Below are 22,984 nucleotides of genomic sequence, written 5' to 3'. Positions count from 1 at the left end.
GCTTTATAAAGCTTACGCATTCTCTTTGGTCCAGGGTTACGTGAACACTTGTTCTGATTCTTTCCCTCTTGGTATTGTATTCCACATACCTTTGCAAGCTTGGTGTTCGTTATGAAGGTTGATTCATCAGGTTTACTTCACATTAATTTGTTATTAATATGTGCTATGTTATAATAAGCCCTGATTTTTCACCAGTATTTCATCTGTCACATTAAACATGAGGTCATACGTTTTGTCTTTGAAGTTGAGGAAAAAATGGGTTTGTTTCGTGTTTCTTTTCAACATAAGATGCTACCGTTGTCCTCCAAGAAGGGGAAAAAATCAGGTGACCTAACAGTGTTGTTAGACATGTAAAGCTTTGCTTGAGCTTTCTGCTTTTCTCATATTGCTGACAGAGGAGAATAAAGCATTCTCTAGCAGTGGAATGCTACAAAATTGATTCTGTATTTCCTTCCCTTAGTGCTTTTTTTTATTCTGAATTCTTTTTAAATATACGGACTAACAGTTAGCAAAGGATTGGCCAGTTTAATTTCGGAGGTGCTGTTCTTCTTTGAGTGATTGCTTATGTGTATTCCACAATAAAGTGTGCATGCTTGCCACGTGCACCAGTGCCGGAAGTTTTTCCCCTAGCAGTACCCGTAGGGGGAGCTTCCCGCCGCCCCCTCCCCCCCACCCCGCGACCCCTGGAGCAGCAAATGCCTTGCACGGTATAAGGGGGGCTGCACTCCCCCACTCTCAGTTCCTTCTTGCCGCCAGTGAAGGTGCATCGGAACTGCTCAGTTCCAGCTTTGCTGCAGCTCGTCCCCAGAAATCTTCGTTTGCTAACCTGTAGTCCGTAAGCTAATTCAGTTAGTTTAGTTAGTCATTGAGCCTGGGCCGGGGCATGCCCCACGCCCCAGGCTTGAAGTCGTGCGGCTCTTGTAGGCGCTCAATGCCAAGGAGCAACCTGCATGCGGATTGTCTGCACTGCTTGGGAGAAACCCATATCAGTGCAAGATCTGCAAGTCTTTCAAGCCCCGGACTAAAAAAGAAAGGGACATTAGGCTCCGGGCCATCCTGATGGAGTCGGTGCTGGCCCCGACACCGGAAGGCTGCTCCGAACCAGTACCTAGCACCGTGGCATCGGTACACAGAGACCCTCTGGTCCCATCGTCCAGTCAGCACCATTCCCTGTCCACGGGGCACGCCAAGAGGACCGGAAAGACTCCCTCTTCACAACGGCACCAAAGGAAGTCTGGGACAGAGGCTGCGGCCATGTCGGGTAGTCCTCGATCCCCATCGGGCCCTTGGCATCCAACTCATGTTGAGAGGAGTAGCCCGGCCCCTTCGGAGCAGGCCTCTCCAGATGCCATCTACGCCCAAAGCCCTCCAGGCAGCCAGGGACATCATGTCCATGCCGGTGCCCGGAGCTCCACCGATGTTGGTCCCACATTCCAGAGGCAAGCCGCCGCTGGGATCACTGCAGTCACCACTGGCCCAGTTCCGGTCTCGGTCAAGGGAACGTTCCCGACAACGCTCACCGCCCAGCAACTGTTCAGGGCTCAGTCCATGTAGATCACCTTCGACGCCGGCCAGACTGTCCTGATGGGTCCCGGCACTACTCGTCTTCGCGAAGCAGGACCGTAGCAGATGTCGCCAACAGTCCTCGTCTCGCAGGAGATACCACAGTCGGTCGTGGCACGATCGTCGACGCCATTCCCGTTCAGACTCCCATTACAAGTCTCCACCAAGGCACCGTAGCCCCGGGCTTCAATCGCCGGCGTCTCGCCAATGCGGAGCTGCCCGTCGAGGCCGTTCGCGGAGCAGCTACTACCGTCAGTGCCGCTCCTCCTCATCAAGATCGTGGTCCTGTGGCCTACATAGATCCCAGTACTGCTGATTCTCCCGGTCCAGAGGCAGCAGCGGATCATACGCCAGCCTGGCCTCCCCTCACAGCCGCCCGTCTACAGGCCAAGCTAGCCAGCCCGAACCGCCAGCCCCGCCGGTGCCTCAGCAAGCGCAATGGCACCAAGCGTCGTGGCCAACCCAGTGGGCACCATGGCCCCCGGTGGGGGCTCACTCAGTGGCCGGGGCCTCAGAAGCACCGTCGGCGTCCATCTTTAGACCACCAGAAAAAAGGTTGGTGGGACCTGTGTCCTCGGAATCGTGCCTGGAGTCCGACCAGGTGGTGGATCCTCCAGTGCCTGATAACACCCAAAGCACCTCACTGACCTCGTCCCATCCGGAGGAGCTGATTGCCTCCCCACCCTCCTCCGTCACACAGGAGGACTACCGGGCCCACCCAGACCTCCAAAAAAGGGTGGAAGCAAGCCTCCACTTCCACGCTGAGGAGATGGAAGAGCCCTCAGACTCCCTTTTCAATGTGCTGTCCCCTTCAGCACCAGGCAGGGTGGCCTTGCTGCTCCATGAAGAGGTAGCAAGAATTTCAAATGCCCTGTGGCAAACACCAGCCTCGTTGGCTCCCATCTCTAAAAAGGCAGAGCACAAGTACTTTGTACCCATGAAGGGACACGAGTATCTGTATACCCACCCGGTGCCCAACTCCTTGGTGGTCGAGTCGGTCAACCACAGGGAGCAGCAGGAGCAAACCAGCCCTAAACCCCAAGAACAAAGACTCTTGGAGGCTGGATACTTTTGGGAGAAAAGTTTATTCGTCGTCAAGCTTTCAGCTATGAGTAGCAAACCATTAGGTTCTCCTGGGTCACTATGAGTTTAACCTCTGGGAATCTCTCCCCAAGTTTGAGGACTCTCTCCGGGAACGCGATAAGAAGGAGTTTAAGGCACTCGTGGAGGAAGGGATGGCGGCTGCAAGGGCATCCCTGTAGGCCGCTTCGGATGCAGCGGACACGGCCGCACGGTCCATGGCCTTAGTGGTGTCCATGAGACAGGCATCATGGCTTCTGCTCTCTCGGCTCTCCAGGGAAGCGCAGTCGTCAATGCAGGATCTCCCTTTTGACGGGAAGGCTCTGTTTGCTGCGGAAACAGACAAAAGGCTGCATGGCATGAAAGACTCCCGCATGACCCTCCAGACCTTGGGCCTCTATGTCCCTCCTCCAGCAAAACCCAAGTTCAAGCTGCAGCAGGCTCCCACCCAGGCTGTCCTCCTGAAGTACGAGGCTGCCCACAAAAAGCAGTGGGACTACAGAAAGCGCCCGCAATGGCAATCGCAGCCTGCCCCCCAGCCTGAGACTGCTAAGGTCAAGCAGGCAGGCAAAAGGTGTTTTTGACAGGGCGCTCGGGGGTACCCCACCAGTTCTCAGCAGGGACCTGCCCCCAATAAAGTTCCCTTTCTCCAATCGGTTGTGTGTTTTCCTCCCAGAATGGTCGCGGCTCACCTCAGAGCAGTGGGTCCTCAACAACCATCTCCTGAGGTTACACCCTTCAGTTTACCTCCTCCCTGCCCAACTGCCATCTGCCCCGTCCCTCCTGGGGGACCCCTCTCACGAGGCTCTGCTCGAGCAGGAGGTGGGGCGGCTCCTGGACCTAGGAGCTATAGAGGCGGTGCCAAGGAGTTCCTGGGCAAGGAGTATCACACCCGATATTTCCTTATCCCGAAGGCCAAAGGGTGGCTCAGGTCCATCATGGACCTGCAAGGCCTAAACCACTACATGGTGAAACTCAAGTTCCCCATGGTTTCCTTGGCTTCCATCATCCCCTCCCTGGATCCCGGGGACTGGTAGAGTGCCCTCAATCTACAGGATGCGTAATTCCACATCCACATATTCGAGAGGCACAGACGCTTCCTCCGTTTCGTGGTAGGACTGAGTCACTACCAATTCACGGTGCTACTGTTTGCCCCCAGGGTCTATACTAAGTGTATGGTGGTGGTAGCGGCTTACCTCAGAGGCCAGGGGGTCCAAATATTCCCATGTCTGGACGACTGGCTAGTCAAAGGCACCTCCCGGTCTCAGGTGAGGGATCATGTGGCACTCCTCTTGTCCACATGTACTGCCCTGGGCCTGTTGATAAACAACGCCAAGTCCACATTAGTCCCGGTCCAACGCATAGAGTTTATCGGGACACTACTGGACGCAATGTCGGCTAGGGCCTCTCTCCCACCAGACAGGTTCGAGACCCTGAAAGGGCTCATCGACTTGGTCACACGGTTCCCGGTGACAACAGCCAGGGCTTGCCTGCAACTGCTGGGTCACGTCTGCGTGCATATATGTGGTCCGTCACACCAGACTCAGAATGAGGCCCCTCCAGCTCTTGCTGGCTTCGCAGTTCTCCCAGGCCACTGTCAGAATGGACAAAGTCCTCACCATGCCGAACTCGGTGATCACCTCCCTGGAGTGGCGGTCCACCCAAACAACATGCTCCAAGGGGTCCCGTTCAGGGACCGGGGCCTGTCATTGGAGCTGGTGTCCAACGCGTCAGACCTGGGTTCAGGAGGCCATGTGGGGAACTTTCAAACCCAAGGCCTGTGGTCGGCTCAAGACCTGACCTTACATATAAACGTCAAGGAACTCAGGGCAGTGCGACTGACGTGTATGGCCTTCCGCTCGCACCTGGAGGGCAAGGTAGTCAGGGTCCTCACGGACAACACGGCCTAGATATTCTATATCAATAGGCAAGGTGGGGCCCGATCCTCTGCCACAAAGCCCTCAGTCTGTGGGACTTCTGTATAGCCCACGACATTTACCTAAAAGCCTTCCACCTGCTGGGGGCCTGGAATGTGAGGGCGGCTCGCTTGAGCAGGAATTTTTCCTCTCAGCACAAGTGGTCTCTACACCTGGAAGTGGCTCACCAGCTCTTCCAAAGGTGGGGTACTCCCCAGGTGGACCTATTTGCGACCTGGCAGAACTGACGATGCCCCTGGTTCTGCTCCAGGGAGGGGCGCTATCTCAAGTGCCTTTACCCTGTCCTGGTCAGGCCAGCTCTTCTACACCTTTCCCCCGTTCCCTCTGATCAGCAGGGCCCTGGAGAAAATAAAGACAGACAAAGCCAGGGGGGTCCTCATTGTCCCAGCGTGGACCAGGCAGCACTGGTACGGGACCCTCTCGGGGCTGGCAGTAGCTCCCCCATGGCAGTTCCCGCTCCGCCAGGACCTGCTCTCTCAGGGCCAGGGCCCCCTCCTGCATCCCAACATAGCAACACTTCACCTCACGGTGTGGCTGCTGAGTGGCTAGGTGGCGAGGAAAGGACATGCTCAGAACAGGTTCAGTGCATCGTCCTTGAAAGTAGACGGCCCTCCACTCGCCGCTCCTATGTGGCAAAGTGGTCTTGTTTTTCGAGGTGGGCGGCAGGCCAGGGTGTTTCCCCGATGGCCTCCCCAATCCAGCTTATCCTTGATTACCTCCTCCACCTGAGGGCCCAGGGACTGGCGCCCTCGTCAGTCAGGGTACACTTGGTGGCCATATTGGCCTTTCATCCCCTGGTGTAAGGGCACACAGTGTTTTCCCATGGTATGACTGGCCGGGCCCTTAAGAGTTTGGACCGTCTCTACCCATATTCCAAGCCCCTGGTTCCACAGTGGGACTAAACCTGGTGCTAGCTCATCTCACAGGGGCCCTGTTTGAACCACTGGCCACGTGTTCCTGGTCTCACCTCTCATGGAAAGTGGCCTTCCTGGTAGCTATCACGTCTGCCAGGCGGGTCTCGGAGCTCAGGGCCCTAACCTCTGAACCACCGTATATGGTTTTTCATAAGGACAAGGTCCAGCTCCGCCCACACCCCGCGTTCCTCCCTAAGGTGGTCTCCGCCTACCACATGGGTCAGGACATTTTTCTGCCAGTCCTCTGCCCCAAGCCTCACATGACTAGTGAGGAACGCCGTCTCCACATGCTCCATATGAGGTGAGCTCTGGCTTTCTACCTTGAGCGGACGAAGCCATTCAGCAAGTCTTTGCAACTGTTCGTTGCCTCGGCTGAGCGTGCAAAGGGTCAGCCAATTTCCACTCAGCAGCTTTCTAAGTGGATCACTTTGTGCATCCGTTCCTGTTACGAGCTGCCTTCGTGGCCCACATCCCCATCCAGGACATTTGTAGGGCTGCCATGTGTCTTCAGTTCACACGTTCACTTCGCACTATGCAATTGTCTCCCAGGCCAGGGATGATGCTGGGTTCGGCAGGGCAGTACTCCATCCCGTGAACTTGTGAACTCCTACCCACCTCCAACAGATATAGTTTGGAATCACCTATTGTGGAATACACATGAACAATCACTCGAAGAAGAAAAGACAGTTACCTTTTCCGTAACTGGTGTTCTTCGAGATGTGTTGCTCTTGTCTATTCCACATCCCACCCTCCTTCTCCTCTGTCGGAGTTGTCTAACAAGACGGAACTGAGGGTGGAGGGAGCACAGCCCCCCTTATACCGCACCAGGCAGGCGCCACTCCAGGTGTTGCGGGGGGGCACTCCCCACATGGGTACTGCTAGGGGAAGAACTTCCAGCACCGGTGGACATGGCGAGCACGCACACCTATTGTGGAATAGACATGAGCAACACATCTCGAAGAACACCAGTTACGGAAAAGGTAACTGTCTTTTCTCACTACTCTTTATTACCCCTGCTTCTAGGGGTTTATAAGTCAGCTATAAAAATTAGCTCAGGGCTAAAACTTAACAATACAAGGTCCCAGCTGAGAAACAGTCAATTGGAGAAATAGGACGAAAGGGTATTTGAAAATCCTTATTTCTTTTACGTTTGAAAATCATACTCATTTTTTTAATTGTACAAGGACCAAAAATGAAAATTTAGTAATTTCTGTTGCTTTTTTGTTCTTTTATCTTAAAACTGATATTTTATAGACACGTTGTTTTATAAACTTGTCTATGTAGTTATCTACTTAAATCTTTTTAGCACCTTCCCTAGACTTAAAACAATTCATACAGTAATGCAGAAGCTTTCACACACTTAATTCACTGTCCATATAATGACCAATAAAATTGATCTCAATAACTCACCAAGAAACTCACCATAACCCTATCCTATCAACCTGCTTCTTCCTCACTTGACTTGGAGGGAATGTGGGTATCAAAAGACTACTGGGCATTTAGAATAGAAAGATAATGTATAAAGAAAACATTTAAATGTCCCTGTTGCTTTAGAAAGAAATTTTTTACCTTTTAAAAATGTGAGTAGAGTCTACTAAGATCCTCTTTGTTTTCTCCCTTTCATTGCCCCTTCAGAGGGCCCAGTTCATACCAACGCCTCCTTGCAATTAAGGAAGGTTTGACATTACTTCCATTGAAATCTATCAAATATTCATAGGTTGTTGAGAGTGGGTCAAGAGTAATGCCAGTTGCTCCATCCCCCCAGGAGCTGAGCATGCTGGTTGTGTAGTGTTGGCCTAATTGTCTTGGACACTGAGTACTAGAGCTCTGGACCCTAATTTAGGTACCGTCAAGGCAGTGCATTGACCTGCTCTGCACAGGTCTTTGATGTAAATTTTACAGATACTTTTCATAGGGACTTTACATTTTATAAGCCGGTAATCCAAAAAAAGACTATATATGATAAACTAATGGGTTTGTTGCTTTAGGATATATTCCATCATAGACGGACTAAAACAATTGTTTATTAAAACATCTTTCCTATTATTATGGTTATCAACGTTGAGATTTACTCAGCGACTGATAGAGCTCAAGTGAAATATATAAAATATACATACAAAAATAGCTCATTTCTATAGGAATGCTGAGAAACCGCCTAAATATGTATTTTGTTCATTCAGAATACTACTGTAGGTCAGTAAACTACATTGTGAAATTCTATTTTCCTGCTCCTGTCTTTTACTTTATAGGATTTCACTAAAACCTCACTCCAGTTGCCCAGAACAGGCTGGAAGGGGATATATGATACCTTCACAGGTCTACCTCCTAGACCTTGCTGCTAAGGTTCAACCAGTCAGTTATTAGTGTACTCAAAGGCTTAGCTCAGAAGTTCTGTGGGAGGGGCAAGTGGCTAAAAGTCTCAATTTCAAGGTCACCATTAAATGTGAAGCTTTTATTTTGAAAAGGTATTCTTCAAGCATGCATTCTGAGAGAGCATCTTTTAAACAGCATTTTGCCTTCCTGGGCCTGCCACGGTCTCTTTCTTCAAGCCTTGCTTTTGTAGGTTCCCACTTCTGCATGTATGCACTCCAAACATTAGAGCTCAGAACACTTTGGAAAGCAATGGCCATTACAGGCCAAGTCTGCACCCTCACAAATCCAAATATTCAGAAGCAATGGGATACATAAGAGATTGCATCCCGCAGCCAGCCTTCAATTCCTTTCAACTACCATCAACAGCTTCATGATCAGAATCCTCATTCATCCTGTTTTTTCAATGTTCTCATCAGTTACCTTGTTAGCAGCTCGTTTTAGTGATGTAGGTTCTATTGGTGTTACTACTTTTGTGTTGTTTTATTGGTTAAGAATAGTCATTGCTTGGTTCCATCAGCCTGGCTCTTTAGCAGCTTTGGACTTAGGTTTTATCAGCGCCCTTCTGTCATAAATATAAAGGGAAGGGTAAACACCTTTAAAATCCCTCCTGGCCAGAGGAAAAATCCTTTCACCTGTAAAGGGTTAAGAAGCTAAAGGTAGCCTCGCTGGCACCGGACCAAAATGACCAATGAGGAGACAAGATACTTTCAAAAGCTGGGAGGAGGGAGAAAAACAAAGGGTCTGTGTCCGTCTGTGTGATGCTTTTGCCGGGGACAGAACAGGAATGGAGTCTTAGAATTTAGTAAGTAATCTAGCTAGATATGCGTTAGATTATGATTTCTTTAAATGGCTGAGAAAATAAGCTGTGCTGAATAGAATGAATATTCCTGTCTGTATGTCTTTTTTGTAACTGAAGGTTTTGCCTAGAGGGATTCTCTATATTTTGAATCTAATTACCCTGTAAGGTATTTACAATCCTGATTTTACAGAGGTGATCCTTTTTACTGTTTCTTCTATTAAAATGTTTCTTTTCAAGAACTGAATGCTTTTTTCATTGTTCTAAGATCCAAGGGTTTGGGTCTGTGGTCACCTATGCAAATTGGTGAGGATTTTTACCAAACCTTCCCCAGTACAGATGTGTACTGTGGGGACCTGCATGAAAACCCCCCAAGCTTACTTTTACCAGCTTAGGTTAAAACTTCCCCAAGGTACAAACTATTTTACCCTTTGCCCTTGGACTTCCACTGCCACCACCAAACGTTTATCTGGGTTTATTGGGAAAACATTGTTTGGAAACATCTTTCCCCCCAAAATCCTCCCAAGCCTTGCACCCCACTTCCTGGGGAAGGTCTTGGTAAAAAGAAATTCAGTTACAAAAAAGACACACAGACAGGAATATTCATTCTATTATTTTCTCAGCCATTTAAAGAAATCATAATCTAACGCATATCTAGCTAGATTACTTACTAAGTTCTAAGACTCCATTCCTGTTCTGTCCCCGACAAAAGCATCACACAGACAGACACAGACCCTTTGTTTTTCTCCCTCCTCCCAGCTTTTGAAAGTATCTTGTCTCCTCATTGGTTATTTTGGTCCAGTGCCAGCGAGGTTACCTTTAGCTTCTTAACCCTTTACAGGTGAAAGGATTTTTCCTCTGGCCAGGAGGGATTTTAAAGGTGTTTACCCTTCCCTTTATATTTGACACCTTCTATTCTGTTCCCATGTCAGCACAGAGTGGTGGACTAGTTGTCCCAGGGCAGAAGGCTGGCCACAAACACTGCACCTTTTGCATGACTCAGATGTCATTGCCAGACCAGAGTACTTGCTGTGTCTCAGAAGGACACTGCTGTGGCAGTGCACAGCTTGTGTTGCCTTATCCCAGAGGGTATGAAAGGAATTGGAATCCCTGCTTTGACTTCCTTCTTGAGGAGCCACATAAGACAAGTAGTGTTGCTGAGGAAAACCCAGCTGAGTCTGTGCCTCAAAGTGCTTTGGCTCTTTCCATGAAGAGGCCTAAGGGGAGATCAAAGGATAGATCTGAGTCCCGTCCAACGCCTTCAGAGAAGCTCCCGAGAGCCAGGGGTCCAGTGAGCTTAGAGTCTCCAAGATCATAATGAAGAAAAAAGAAGAAGAATGGATGTGGTAGCAGTTCAGCACAGCGCAAATCATCTAATCCAAAGGAGCTGGGACAGTTAACACCTTGGTATTAATGCCATTTTTTTAGATGATGACCAATCTGATAGTGGTTCTCTTCCAGGTGAAGAGAAGGAGGAACTTCTTGGCAGGGATAATGACTCTGAGCATCTCCTTCAACTTGATGCAGAAGTATTTGTATCACCATTATCTCTTGTGAATTTCAAAAGTTTTCAGAACTTCTTATACGGGTGCTGAAGCTTTTAATCTGGAAATACCAATAGTTCTGCAGAGGTCATATTTGCTCTTTGACATAATGGAGAAAAAACGAAAGGGAAGAATGGCTCGTCCAATAAATATAGCTCTGCTTGAACAGTTAGAGATCTTTGGCTCATTCTAGCATTGTCTTGCTGTATCCAAAAAGGGGAAGAGAACCAATCATGTCCATACAAATGGTTTTGAGTATTTTTACAATACTCTAACCCCAGGATTATTGGCGGTATCAACAGGGAGTGAAGCATGTTTGGTCCAAAAAGTCTCTTTGATTTGCACCTTCTGAAAAAGACAGCAAGTGTATTGTCAGTTATCAAGCTCTACTTGATAGATATGTTTTTAACTCTGTATCAGTGATGAACCTTTTTTGCAACGCATGACATGAAATTACAAGGGAAATACTCACTTTCATGTGGCATGCTGGAGGTGCAAAGGTCAGTGGCACTTCTGCTTTGTTAAATTTCAGAATAGAGCTTCTCTATGCTCTTATTTTTATTTTACAGCATCACACATGATGAACTCCATACCGTTCACCAATCAGTTCCTGATGTCTGCCTTTAAATTCATTTGAGAACAATTATTCAGAAGAGTACATTGAAACAAAGGTCAACAAGAACACTATTGCTTTTTTTTCATAGAATGAAAAAAATCAAACCATTTGTTTCAAGCTTGCAAAACTTTGTGGGAATGGATTGATTGTTTAATTCACTCCTGTTTCTTTCTTTGTTTTCTTGTTGGAACTGAGGTCAACAGCCTTGGTTTTCTTGGGGTCATTTCCAAGGATCTCAGCCATCTCATTCTTAAGTCTGTCCATATCTACTCACTTAAGATCTGTAATCTTCATATCTGGCCATATTTTCTAGCTATTGAAACTCAGGATACCGTCCTGAAAAGATTTCTAGTGACTTCTTGATTGTATTAGAATTTGGTATGCTACTTTGATGTTACTACCATTGTCCGTGGAAGTAGATTCTTCATAAATATTTCTTATGAATACTTCTTCAGCAAAGGATAGGGAAGGTGAATTTAACAATGCTCAAAGACAGTCTAAGTCTCCTGTCATCCTGCCATCAGGGATCCAACACAGAGATCTTTAGTCTTGGCATGTGCAATTATTAAAAGTCTCTGAGAAGACTAAGCTAAATATTTCCTTAACGTAATTTTTGTGCAAATAAATCTGCTGAAGCCACCTTTTGAGTTTCTTGCAGAATGTTCTCCTTTCCACCAGACCCTGGAGACATTTTTAGAGGCAATCACTTCTGCAAAGAAGAGTCTGAGAGATACAAGACCTGAGGACTGGTTCTCAGTGTTTCATAAGAAAATACTGTAAATTCTTCACTAAGGCCCTGATTCAGCAAAGCACTTATATATGTGCTTAAATCCCATTTACTTCATTGAGGGTTAAGCACATGCTTAAGTACTTTGCTGAATCAAGGCCTATGATGGTTTCATCTGTTCATTTACAACACTCTATAAACGTGCTAATAGTTTTTCATAAGTCTGACATACTACCCTGGGAGGCTAGATTACATGGTGTAGATGAGGAAAGAGAGTGCATTTGTAGAACAAACATATTTGCCCAACTTGGATACAGTCTGTGGCTTGTGGGGATAGATCTAAGGGAAGTCCACCTGTACTCAGAGCGGTTTCACAGTAGCAGCCGTGTTAGTCTGTATTCGCAAAAAGAAAAGGAAGACTTGTGGCACCTTAGAGACTAACCAATTTATTTGAGCATAAGCTTTCGTGAGCTACAGCATCCGATGAAGTGAGCTGTAGCTCACGAAAGCTTATGCTCAAATAAATTGGTTAGTCTTTAAGGTGCCACTAGTACTCCTTTTTTTTTTTTGTACTCAGAGAGAGTCTCTAAATGAGTGAGACTGTGTATTAAATCTTGCTATGGCCTTAACTCCAAACTTGAGGATGCTGAGCCATATTCTGTTAGGTCTCGAGCAAATTTTACCGCATACTTGACATATGACTGTCACAGAAATATATAATGCTGATATTTGGAGTTCTGTTCAGTTTTTTTGCACCTTTGTTCACTTAATCTGGTTATTTGATATGATGCCCAGTACAGAAGAGCTGTCTTGCCATTTTTATTTAACAAATACTCCTCAGAACCACCTCCTTTATAATTTATTACTACTTGATAATCTTTCGGTGCAGATATGTCTGAAGAACTTTGGTTCTTTGAGATAATTGCCTATATAGATCCACATTCCCACTCTGCTTGCTCATGTAGTCAGAAAAGAAACTTTATATATCCTCACTTCTGAGTATCACAAGGCCTAAAATAGAGTATGGACCTGCAATTTCCCCTTTGGCTGTTAGCAATATCATCAGTGTTGGCGGAGAAACACAGAACCCTGAACTCGGGCTTTGGCAGGTCAGTGAAAGAGATTTTATTCCAAGTTGCAATCGTTTGTAAATTGTAATTTAACACACATTCTCTTACTAATTTAGACCTTAAACAATTACTTTCTTTTAATCTTTTCAGCTAGCTTTCAATACTACACAAGTCCCCCTATGTACTGTTTGAGACATGAAAATTATCTATTAAAGATGAATGGAGGGTGAGGGAGGGAAAATAATTTGTCCCTTTTGTAGATCCTGTATGATGTACAAAGAATGCATGAAAGGAATAGCAAGTCTTGTCTTCCTTATTTTCACAGGACTCATTGGAAATCTAAGATTTGTACTGAGCTTTCTCAACACTTAATCAAAGGACTAGGAGTGACAATGAAGCTTTAACAAATAATTCTGTTCTTCTGTTTGAACTTAATTTTTTTAAAAATTCTTTATTAGGGCTGTTCAAAACATTTCCATCAACAGTTTTCAAGGGAAAATTGGGTTTTCAATTAAACAAAAAAATTTATGGAAAGTGTCTGCCTTCCTTGAAAATATTTGAATTTTTGTCCAAAACCCAAATTTTTTGGCAGAAAACCAGAAAATATTTTCAGGTTTTGGCAGCTTTCAGTTGCAGAAAAATGTTCAATTTCTGTTGCAGAAAATTCAGGAAAAAATCATTCTTATTGAAATGGAAATTTCTTACACCAGTGAGGAAATCCCATTTTCTGACCAGTGTTTAAAATTTACAGTGTGAATAAAAATCTCCTGCCCTATGAACCAGGTTTTTCCTGCTTGATATCATGATATACTAGCTCTTCAGAGCTCCATAGTGTCTCCCAGGAAAAGAAAGGTAGACAAGATCTGACATCAAGAAAAGCACCTCCAAAAATCCTCCCTCGGAAGTGTTTCATTGCATGTGTTAAAATTAATGTTTGTTCAAGAGAGGTTCAGACAACTTGCATTTAAATAACATAGCATGGTGACAAAAATGAAACATCTTGAGAAATGACTTCGAATTACTTGGCTTTTGCCAGGTTTCTCATAGCCTTGTCTTTTGGGCGGTAATTTTTTTTCTGTAGAATTGTTCTTCCTAGTACACTTAAAAAAAATTGCACATTTTCATCTTAGTACTTATCTCCCTGATCTTAAAGATGAACCATACCCCACAGCATGTTAGATGTATAAGTCATAAGTAGGTGATGATATAAATGGTTATTAAGGGAGTTGATATAGTTAGCAACAGCAACATTGTATCAAGTAACTGTTTTCTTTTGTAGTAATTGTCTACAAGTCGTTCCAGATACCCAAGGAGTGGCTTTTTCTACCACTTCATCTGGGCTACCTGCTACCATCTTTTTATCTTCCCTATTGCTTCTTTTCTCTTTAGAATTACAGGTTCCCTTTGTCTGTTGGAGTGTTGCATGCGCCTTCCTTTGAGCCCACCACTACTTCTTGTCAACTCATTTAGGGTCTGTAGGAGGAATGTCACATTGAGAGGGCTAGACCTAGGGACCAAACTTTTGCCTCCACTTCCTGTCAGGCTTCCTAACAGTGCTGTGAGACCAAGAGACCTGAATATTACTCCTCTAGCTTCCCCAGCCAAAATCATTATTCATAAGTTCTTCAGGTCTGAGAGAGGTTTAGAATATGTCACAAGGAATTTTGTTTTGTTTTTTTTAGTGATTGTTTGTGTCTATCTTCCTGTAGACCCTGACTGGGCCAGTCTGAATCTGGGAGCCCTCATGTGTATCGAATGCTCAGGTATACACCGGAACCTTGGCACGCACTTGTCACGTGTACGGTCACTTGACCTGGATGATTGGCCTATAGAACTCATCAAGGTGATGTCATCCATTGGGAACGAGTTAGCAAACAGTGTCTGGGAGGAGAGTAGCCAGGGACGTATGAAACCGTCTTCAGACTCCACAAGGTAGGCTATTTTGATCCCTTTTGTGTACAAAGCATCCATATATCAAAACTGTGACTAAAATTTTAAAAAATGAGTATCTAAAACTAGGCACATAAATACATATTTAGGCATCTAAATCTATGTCCTGATTTTCAAAACTATTTGCTTCAAGGGGAGCCTGCTGGGTCTTAGCACTTTTTACTACTTATGGACTTCTAGGAGCCAAATTTCAGGCACCATTTTAGCATATGTCAGGTAAATGTGAAGTCTGACCAAAAAGTGCCAAAAATTGAGTGAGCTTGGTAACTTTTGTACTTGCCTCAGCAGTTTCGAAGTCTTTCAAACGGTGGGAAATTTAAGCCTCCCAAACTTTTGTTCCATCATTTTCATTAGACTGTATTGTGTGTTTAGCTTTTGATAAACCAGTAAATCTGACCTCTGGATACTTTACTGTAATTAGCAATGTGCTTTCCATAATCGTAAGCTAACCCAGAAAACTGCTGTCTTCTTTTACACCTAACTGTGAATTCTTGGGGCTATAACGTTATTGCTCTTATTGTTTTGAGAGTTCTGTTCCAAATGAGGCTGCTTAATTTCCTTATGTATGTAAAGGAGTCGGTCTATTGGGTAAGTGTATGTTTTTCCATAACTAATACAATATTTTATCTACAAATCTTAGGTCAGCATACAGAAGATCCTCTCACTATGGTTTGTTATGCTAAAAGAAAACTAAGGTTGTTTTTGTATTGCATCCATATTATCAGTGTCAAATGGGTTAGAAAAAAGTTTAAATGGTTCAGAAAGAAAAGTTAACAGTGATGGGTGTTAAATGTAAGAGCTGTTAATCACACTGAACAATTAAGAAATACTTGCTTGGCGAAAGCAATGTGACCGCTGGCAGTCTCTATATCAGTAGAGCAGGTTTCAGACATGAGGAGGAGCCTGGACTACCTTGCCCAGCTAGTCCAACCTTTTAAGTTGCCTTCAGAAGTGCGTGTGTTGCAGTTGTCACAGTGCCACACTCCAGGGGGCTAGCATGTCGCACTGACTGCATCTGAGCACCGTTTAGTCCCCAGGTGTCAGATATTCTGATGGAGGTTTAGCACTTGATGTCAGTGTTTGCCTCCTGGAGGTAAGAGAATACAACAGAAGGGTACTTTTCCTTTTATTTTAAATGCATATGCTTCATTTCTGGGGTTTATTGTACCCAATACCAGATTTACTGAAAGGATAACTGAATCTATACCTGTGCCTCCTTCTACAGAAGATAAATAGATTTGTCCTGTTGACTGTAATAAAGTTAACCATATCTTACTGCATTATTTCGTTTGCACTGAAAAATGAATTTGTGGTGCCACCTTTGGTTCATCTTAGAGAATGAAGGCAGTGTATTAATCTGGCTATTTATATACACAACTGTCCATCTAAATATGTGCATACTCAGATATACACATGGAGTTCATATGCATAGAACCTGTATATGTGTGCATATATTTGTAACACAGATCAAATAAATTAAGAATTTCACAAATTAAACTAGATCTAACTTAAAATATTGTTATTAAATCAGCAGCATTATCTAATAACTTTAGACTTCATCTGAAGACACTGTTTTGTTTGACTATAGCTCTTTAATAATGAGGCATTGGAAAGATTTATTGATTCCGAATATTAAAGATAGGCTTCACTCTCAATATTTCAATTCACAATATTTTTAAAGATTTCTGCAAGGCTGGATATAATAAATGAAAGAAATTGTCTTGGTAAACCCATGCCACAAAAAAGATCTCAATGGAAAGAGAATACTAGTGTTGAAATCAAATAATTCAGTTCTCTGACAATGTTTGAATTAAGGCTTGGCTGAGTGGTTGCATTTTCTCTTTATATTCCGTACTTAGAATTTATTTTAAACTGTCCCTGCATCTTCACAATTCCTTCCTGTATGTATTTTGTAGTGTAGTTTCCAGCTGTTTTTATATTTGTCAGTAACTTAATTACCCTTCCCTCTATTAACTTCCCTCTGTTACACATGTTAATGAATGGGTTTTTTTCTCAAAATTTGGAACAATAACTCATCATGGGACAATTGCATTTTTGATGGCCTTTAGTAAAATATTTATTAACTTTTGCACAAGAAACATTTTAAAATCCTCCTAGTTTGAAGTTTAACGCTGTTCTGTGACATTTAATTGGGTTCATCTGGTGTAAAATAATCGTAATCATACTTGGTTTCACAGTTTTACTCACCACCTCTTGGACGTAAGTTAGACACTAGAATTTTAAATATAACAAATTATTCACCTAGTAGTTGTGTTACTCCTGAGTTGAGTTTCACAAAAGAAAGCCAACAGCCAGACACTCTACTATGGACGTGGAATCTTGAGGAAAAAGTGCTGTTGTGGGACATGAGATAGGTTATGGGGTTGGATGGGGTAAGCAGGAAAGTGGGTGAGCTGGATGGAGAGCTGGATGTTATGAGTTATAGTGGCTGGGTGACTTTATCATGGGGTTTGGAGGCTGAAAGCAGAAGGAGAAACCACTAGCAGGAGGGAAGTCAGTCTGCTCTGAGCCATAGCATGAGTTCCCCTCCACACGCTAAGGCTTACTGGTCCTTCACACAGCCCAGAGGCCATCCAGAACCTGAGATCTGTAGGCTGGCACATGAGGAGCCAGCAGCTCATACACTCACAGCTTAGTGGCTCCCCGTCCTAGTGAGCCATAGAAGCTCCATAGGGCAGAGGGGGTAGAGAATCACTAGTGCCTCCCTTCTTTCCCATCCTCCTGCACTTACCCATTCGTCCTCCACCCCCAACATGGTCACTCATCTTTCATGGCCCCACCAGTATCTCCACTCCCCCATCCCACTCGCTCCCTCTCTCTCCCACAGGCCTGCTTAATTTCTCATATTTCCCACTCCACTCACCTCGCCCACTGACCCACACTCCCTCTTGCTTGCCACATACCCCTCTAGCCTCTGAGCAGGGCCTGCAGACACATGCTAGGAAATGCAGGAAGAGAGGATAACACTGGGAACAAACAGTAGAAAAGAGTCAGAGGGATAAGTAGTGTTTTCTCCCAGTCCACCCTTCACGGTAAACTGTCCTGGGTTTCATTTAGAAAACAGGTGGGAGTAGATTGGCTGGGGAGAGGTAAGGGATGAGGACCGTGGCTGAAAACTTCATTCCTCTAACACAATGGAACATTCTACATACTTGTAAAGCTCATCTGTTCTAGAGATGCCAGCCCACGACTGTGGAACTAACTCACACAGCAGGATGGGCTATCACCAGCAGGAGAGTGAATTTGTGTGGGGGGGTGGAGGGTGAGAAAACCTGGATTTGTGCTGGAAATGGCCCACCTGATGATCACTTTAGATAAGCTATTACCAGCAGGACAGTGGGGTGGGAGGAGGTATTGTTTCATATTCTCTGTGTATATATAAAGCCTGCTGCAGTTTCCACGATATGCATCTGAGGAAGTGAGCTGTAGCTCACGAAAGCTTATGCTCAAATAAATTGGTTAGTCTCTAAGGTGCCACAAGTACTCCTTTTCTTTTTGCGAATACAGACTAACACGGCTGCTACTCTGAAACCTCACACAGCAGTGTGTAGCCTATAAGGCTATCCTGCTTGCTTGCTTATATATCTTTTCTTATGAGTTTAATCATTTGTTATATTATAGGTTTGTTGTTTGTTATTATAATGGGTTTATCAATTTGTATTAGAGTATTTTGGATGGTTGTATTAGAGTATGTTAGCTGTAACTCAAGGAACCTACAGGCAACATCCTGTATGTTAAGCTAAGGCAAGTGAACATACTTATGTTTGAGACCTTTACCCTAAATGGGTGATGATGAGCTAAAGCATACAGTATATATGTTTGTGACCTTTAACATAGATAAATGGGCATGTTTAGAGCTAGTTGGTAGGTAAGGCCACCCAAGTTCATGGCCTTTTTCAGACTTTACAGGTACAGCACAAAGGACATGGAAACAACCAGTTAGGACAGAAATAGCAGAGGTGAGGGTGACTTAATGGTCACTAATAGTTATGAATATGTCATTAATACTCACGATCATGTCAGCCTATAGAGTAAGGGAACCCTAACGTTTTCATAGGGAGGAAATTAAGTTTTGAGGAGGGCATTTAGGGAAGAGGGCACTTAGGGATCAGGCCCTATAAAAGAGGCAACCCACCATGTTGGGTAGGTTCAGCTTGTTCATTGGTAGTTCATCCTTGTTAGTTCTTAATGGATAGTTTTAAGTAAGCTTTAAGTTAGCTTCTACAGTCTTTCAGCAGCTTTTAGCTGTAGCTTCTTCTAAGTTCTTCACCTCCCACTCAAGACTTGAGAAACCTGAACCATCGAGCTCTCTTGGCATGCCAGAGGCAAGGCTGGTCTTTTGTCTCCTATCACCAGGTTATCAAGGAAGGGTGTGAGTATATTAATCAAGAAACCTTTATAGTATATAATACCACATATCCTGCTACAACAATATTACTGCTTTTGTAATTGATGGATTATTCGATTATTATTTGATTACTATTAAATTACTATTCCATTTATTTCAATAAAAAGCTTAAGGCTGCATTTTGTTCTCAGTGAGAGTTTTCTTGTCAGACATCCTGAGAGTCCTGGAAAATTCTGTGTAGCCTGATTCTGGGACAGGAACCTTATTATCTTCTGATCAGATTAATGGCGAGCCTATAACCCATATTATCTGTTAATCTCCCATAAAATCAGGCAACAACTGAAGGATGAATACAAACCTCATCACCTTCTGCTCTGAATGTAAGGCACTCTTCTTTTGCCTTTGGCTTTCTCTAACACAGCAGTTCTTAAACTGTAGGTTGGAACCCCAAAGTAGATTACGACCCCATTTTAATGGGGTCGCCAGGGCTAGCGTTAGACTTATTGGGGCTTGGGGCTGAAGCCCGAGCCCAAGCCCGACAGCTTCAGCCCTGGATGTCGGGGCTCAGTTTTCAGCCCTCCCCCCAGCCTTGGGCTGATGCCCTTGGGTTTTGGCCTTCCCACCTGGGGCAGCGTGGCTAGAGCAGGCTCAGACTTCAGTCCCCTTCCTTCTGGGGTCATATAGTACTTTTTTTTTTGTCAGAAGGGGATCGCGATGCAATGAAGTTTGAGAACTCCTGCTCTAACATAAACATATAGCTCTGTGTGTGCATATATATATAAATATTTCACTTTTTTTATAAATGTTGCCGCACACACTTCTCCCTCTGCTGAGGGGATGGGAGAACAAACATGACAGATGTCAGTCATGTATGTTGTGTCACTCATGTCACTTAATGCACTTCTGCAAGGTTCTCAGATATTGTGGTGATGAGGGCAGTATAAGAACCCATATAGAATATGGAGGAGTTGGACATCCTTCTCTTTCCTCCCAGCTGCTAAAATTCTCCTGTTTGAACCTCTGTAGCCCCACCAAAAGCTTTCTTTGCTCCCCACGTCCACAGATGCCCTGTCTTTTCACTTTGAAAGGGTGGGTTAAACATTCTGCAAGAGATGATCACAATGGTCTCTTCTGACCTTAAAGTCTATGAGATTGCCCCCCCCTCCAAAAAAAAAAAAGGCTAAATAAGAGAAATTAAACACAAACTCTGTCTCTCTCTGACAGGCATGGTTCCCAAAATACTACTACTTACAGAAGATATGATGCAAGGAAAGGTTGATTTTAAGATACATTTGTTAAGGAAAACAGAGCTACGTGGGTTTCACCATTTCATAGTATAGTTTGTCTGATGTGAAGCTACCAGTGGCTGCCTGCAGGCTTGGGGTGGGGGAGGAGGGAGAATGATTGATTCTGGTCCACAAATAGAGTACATCATGTAAGGGTGCTCAAGGCAGCATTGAGGTGAAGCTTTAGGAAGTACTGTAGTAAAGACATTCTCTCCAGTCTCTTTCACACAGGACCAGGAGACGCTGAAAGTGCTGGACATCATTTCAAGAGCAGTCCTTCCACAGTGTTAGGAAGCATCATTGACTGGCCACAAATGGAGTCCCATGCATTTGTCCTCTCTGGAAAGAGTGTAAGGGGGTGAGATATGCAGGTCCTTTAGGATGGAATTGTAAGCAGGTCAGCAGTAAAACACAGAATATGTGAAAAGCCATTTCCCAGAAAGTGGGAAGGGGCACAACTGTCATCTCCCAAACATTTTGTTTTATACATTTTATTTAAGTGTGCCTATCCAGGACTCTAGCTGCATGTACAACATGTGTTTTAGATGCACATGCAAAATTGAGTTGAACCAGTATCAATACCAAAAACCTCCTAAATGAAATTCTTCCTTCTCAGCCCACTCAAACCTCTCTTTGAGGAAGACTTAGAAACCAGACAGGCTTTCCAGCATGTTCCGAAGATCAACAAATGGAGACTCTATCAGACTGGGCCACATAAGTTCCACCACTGAAGATTCTTCACTGAAAATGTCCTGCCGCTGGCAGTCTTGCTTTATACCAGGGGCTGTTAGCTCAAACACCTCTGCTGATCTTCGCGTCACATGAGGGGTCAGAGACAGTCTGTGAGATAACAAGGACCCCAGACCATTTAGAGGCTATATGTCAAAACCAACACCTTGGATTGCACCAAGAAACAAATTGGAAGCCAGTGCAGGCTATGGGAACACGGGTGTAAAGTGCTCCCTAAAGGAAGCACTCCTGAGTAAATAAGCAGCCACAGTCTATACAAGCTGAAATTTGGGTTGAGGATAGTTGTATGAAAATGATGAGGAAAGAAAGAAATGTGTGTAACTAGTAAACATGGAAACTTTGTTAATGCGGGGGGAACAGTATGGTAGAATTTGTGAAACTAGAAATAAAATGTGAACAGCTGGCCTTCTGATTGTTGTCCATGGGCCCCTGATTAGGTCAGCTTTAGAAAGCTTGTAATTGGTTCCAGCAATTATCAGCAGCCCTGAGAACTGCCGTTCAAACTTCTGGAGCATTGTGACAAATTGAAGCAGACTGCTGCTGAAGGAGTATCGACTTCCCATTTCTAAACAGGGAGATCATTAGTCAAGAAAAGCATCTTTTAATTACTCCCAGGAAGAAAAAAAATCTTTTTGGTATGGATCCTGCAACAACTTCCATTTTTTCCAAGTGTATTCAATATTAAATTTATTGTCTTGGGGGGTGATTTGCCCTCAATCCTTCCCTCAGTAATGTGGGTTTAATTTGCAGTGAGAAGTCAAATTAGAGTAGATCAATATTGCAACAATTAACCGGATCTGAGGGTGAAATCAGGATTTTCCCCTCTAATTGCTATTGATACTATTTAAGCACACACTTAAAAAATTGATTTTGAATGGTGTAATCCTGAAGTGGTTTGTGGATAGTAGCAGTGGGCAGGTGGACAGAATTTACTTGATAAAGGAATGTGAAGATATTGTTGGAGGTAAGAGATGGAAGTCGGTCTTTGGAATCATCATTAAAGGATCTTATGCATAATGTTTGTATGCGCCTTTGTCAGTATTGTTTTGAAGTTACATCAGAATAATGGATTATTTTGTGGACCTTTTCTTGTGTGTGTATATATAATATATATATATATTAGGGCTGTTGATTAATTGCAGTTAACTCATGCGATTAACTCAAAAAAATAATCGCAATTAATCGCACTTTTAATTGCACTGTTAAACAATAGAATACCAATTGAAATTTATTAATATTTTGGATGTTTTCTACATTTTCAAATATTTTTATTTCAATTACAACACAGAATACAAAGTGTACACTGTTCTCTTTATTATTATTTTTGGTTAAAAATATTTGTACTATAAAAATGATAAAAGAAACAGTATTTTTCAGTTCACCTCATACAAGTACTGTAGTGCAGTCTCTTTATCATGAAAATGCAACTTACAAATATAGAGTTTTTGGTTACATAACTGCACTCAAAAACAAACCAATGCAAAACTTTAGTGCCTACAAGTCCACTCAGTCCTACTTCTTGTTCAGCCAGTCACTCAGACAAACAAGTTTCTTTACATTTACGGGCGATAACGCTGTCCAATTCTCACTTTCTGGTGACATTGTAAATAAGAACAGGCGTTCGCATGGGACTTTTGTAGCCGGCATTGCAAGGTATTTACGTGCCAGATATGCTAAATATTTGTATGCCCTTCATGCTTCATTCCAGAAGACATGCTTCCATACTGATGACACTCATTAAGAAAATAATGCATTAATTAAATTTGTGACAGAACTCCTTGGGGGCGAATTGTATGTCTCCGGTTCTGTTTTACCTGCATTCTGCCATATATTTCATGTTACAGCAGCCTCAGATGATGAATCTGCACATGTTCTTTTTAAGAACACTTTCACTGCAGATTTGACAAAATTCAAAGAAGGTACCAATGTGAGATTTCTAAAGATAGCTACAGCACTCAACCCAAGGTTTAAGAATCTGAAGTGCCTTCCAAAATCTGAGAGGGACGAGG

The 22,984-nt window shown here is 44.0% G+C and overlaps 1 protein-coding gene across 4 annotated transcripts in view; it reads left to right on the top strand.

The window, feature by feature from the left end:
- AGAP1 (ArfGAP with GTPase domain, ankyrin repeat and PH domain 1) overlaps window positions 1-22,984 on the top strand; it is a 680,164-nt gene that overhangs the window by 608,723 nt on the left and 48,457 nt on the right. For all 4 annotated transcript variants that reach the window (XM_084644148.1, XM_084644149.1, XM_084644150.1 and 1 more), the window contains one exon: window positions 14,330-14,552. In XM_084644148.1, coding sequence (XP_084500274.1) covers window positions 14,330-14,552 — 223 coding nt within the window. The remainder of the gene's footprint in view (window positions 1-14,329; window positions 14,553-22,984) is intronic.

Source organism: Lepidochelys olivacea, assembly GCF_965140295.1.
Source record: "Lepidochelys olivacea isolate rLepOli2 genome assembly, chromosome: 11".
Classification (NCBI taxonomy): Eukaryota; Metazoa; Chordata; order Testudines; family Cheloniidae; genus Lepidochelys; species Lepidochelys olivacea.
Note: the sequence above shows the minus strand (reverse complement) of the source record. Positions and strands in the feature narration are given on the sequence as shown.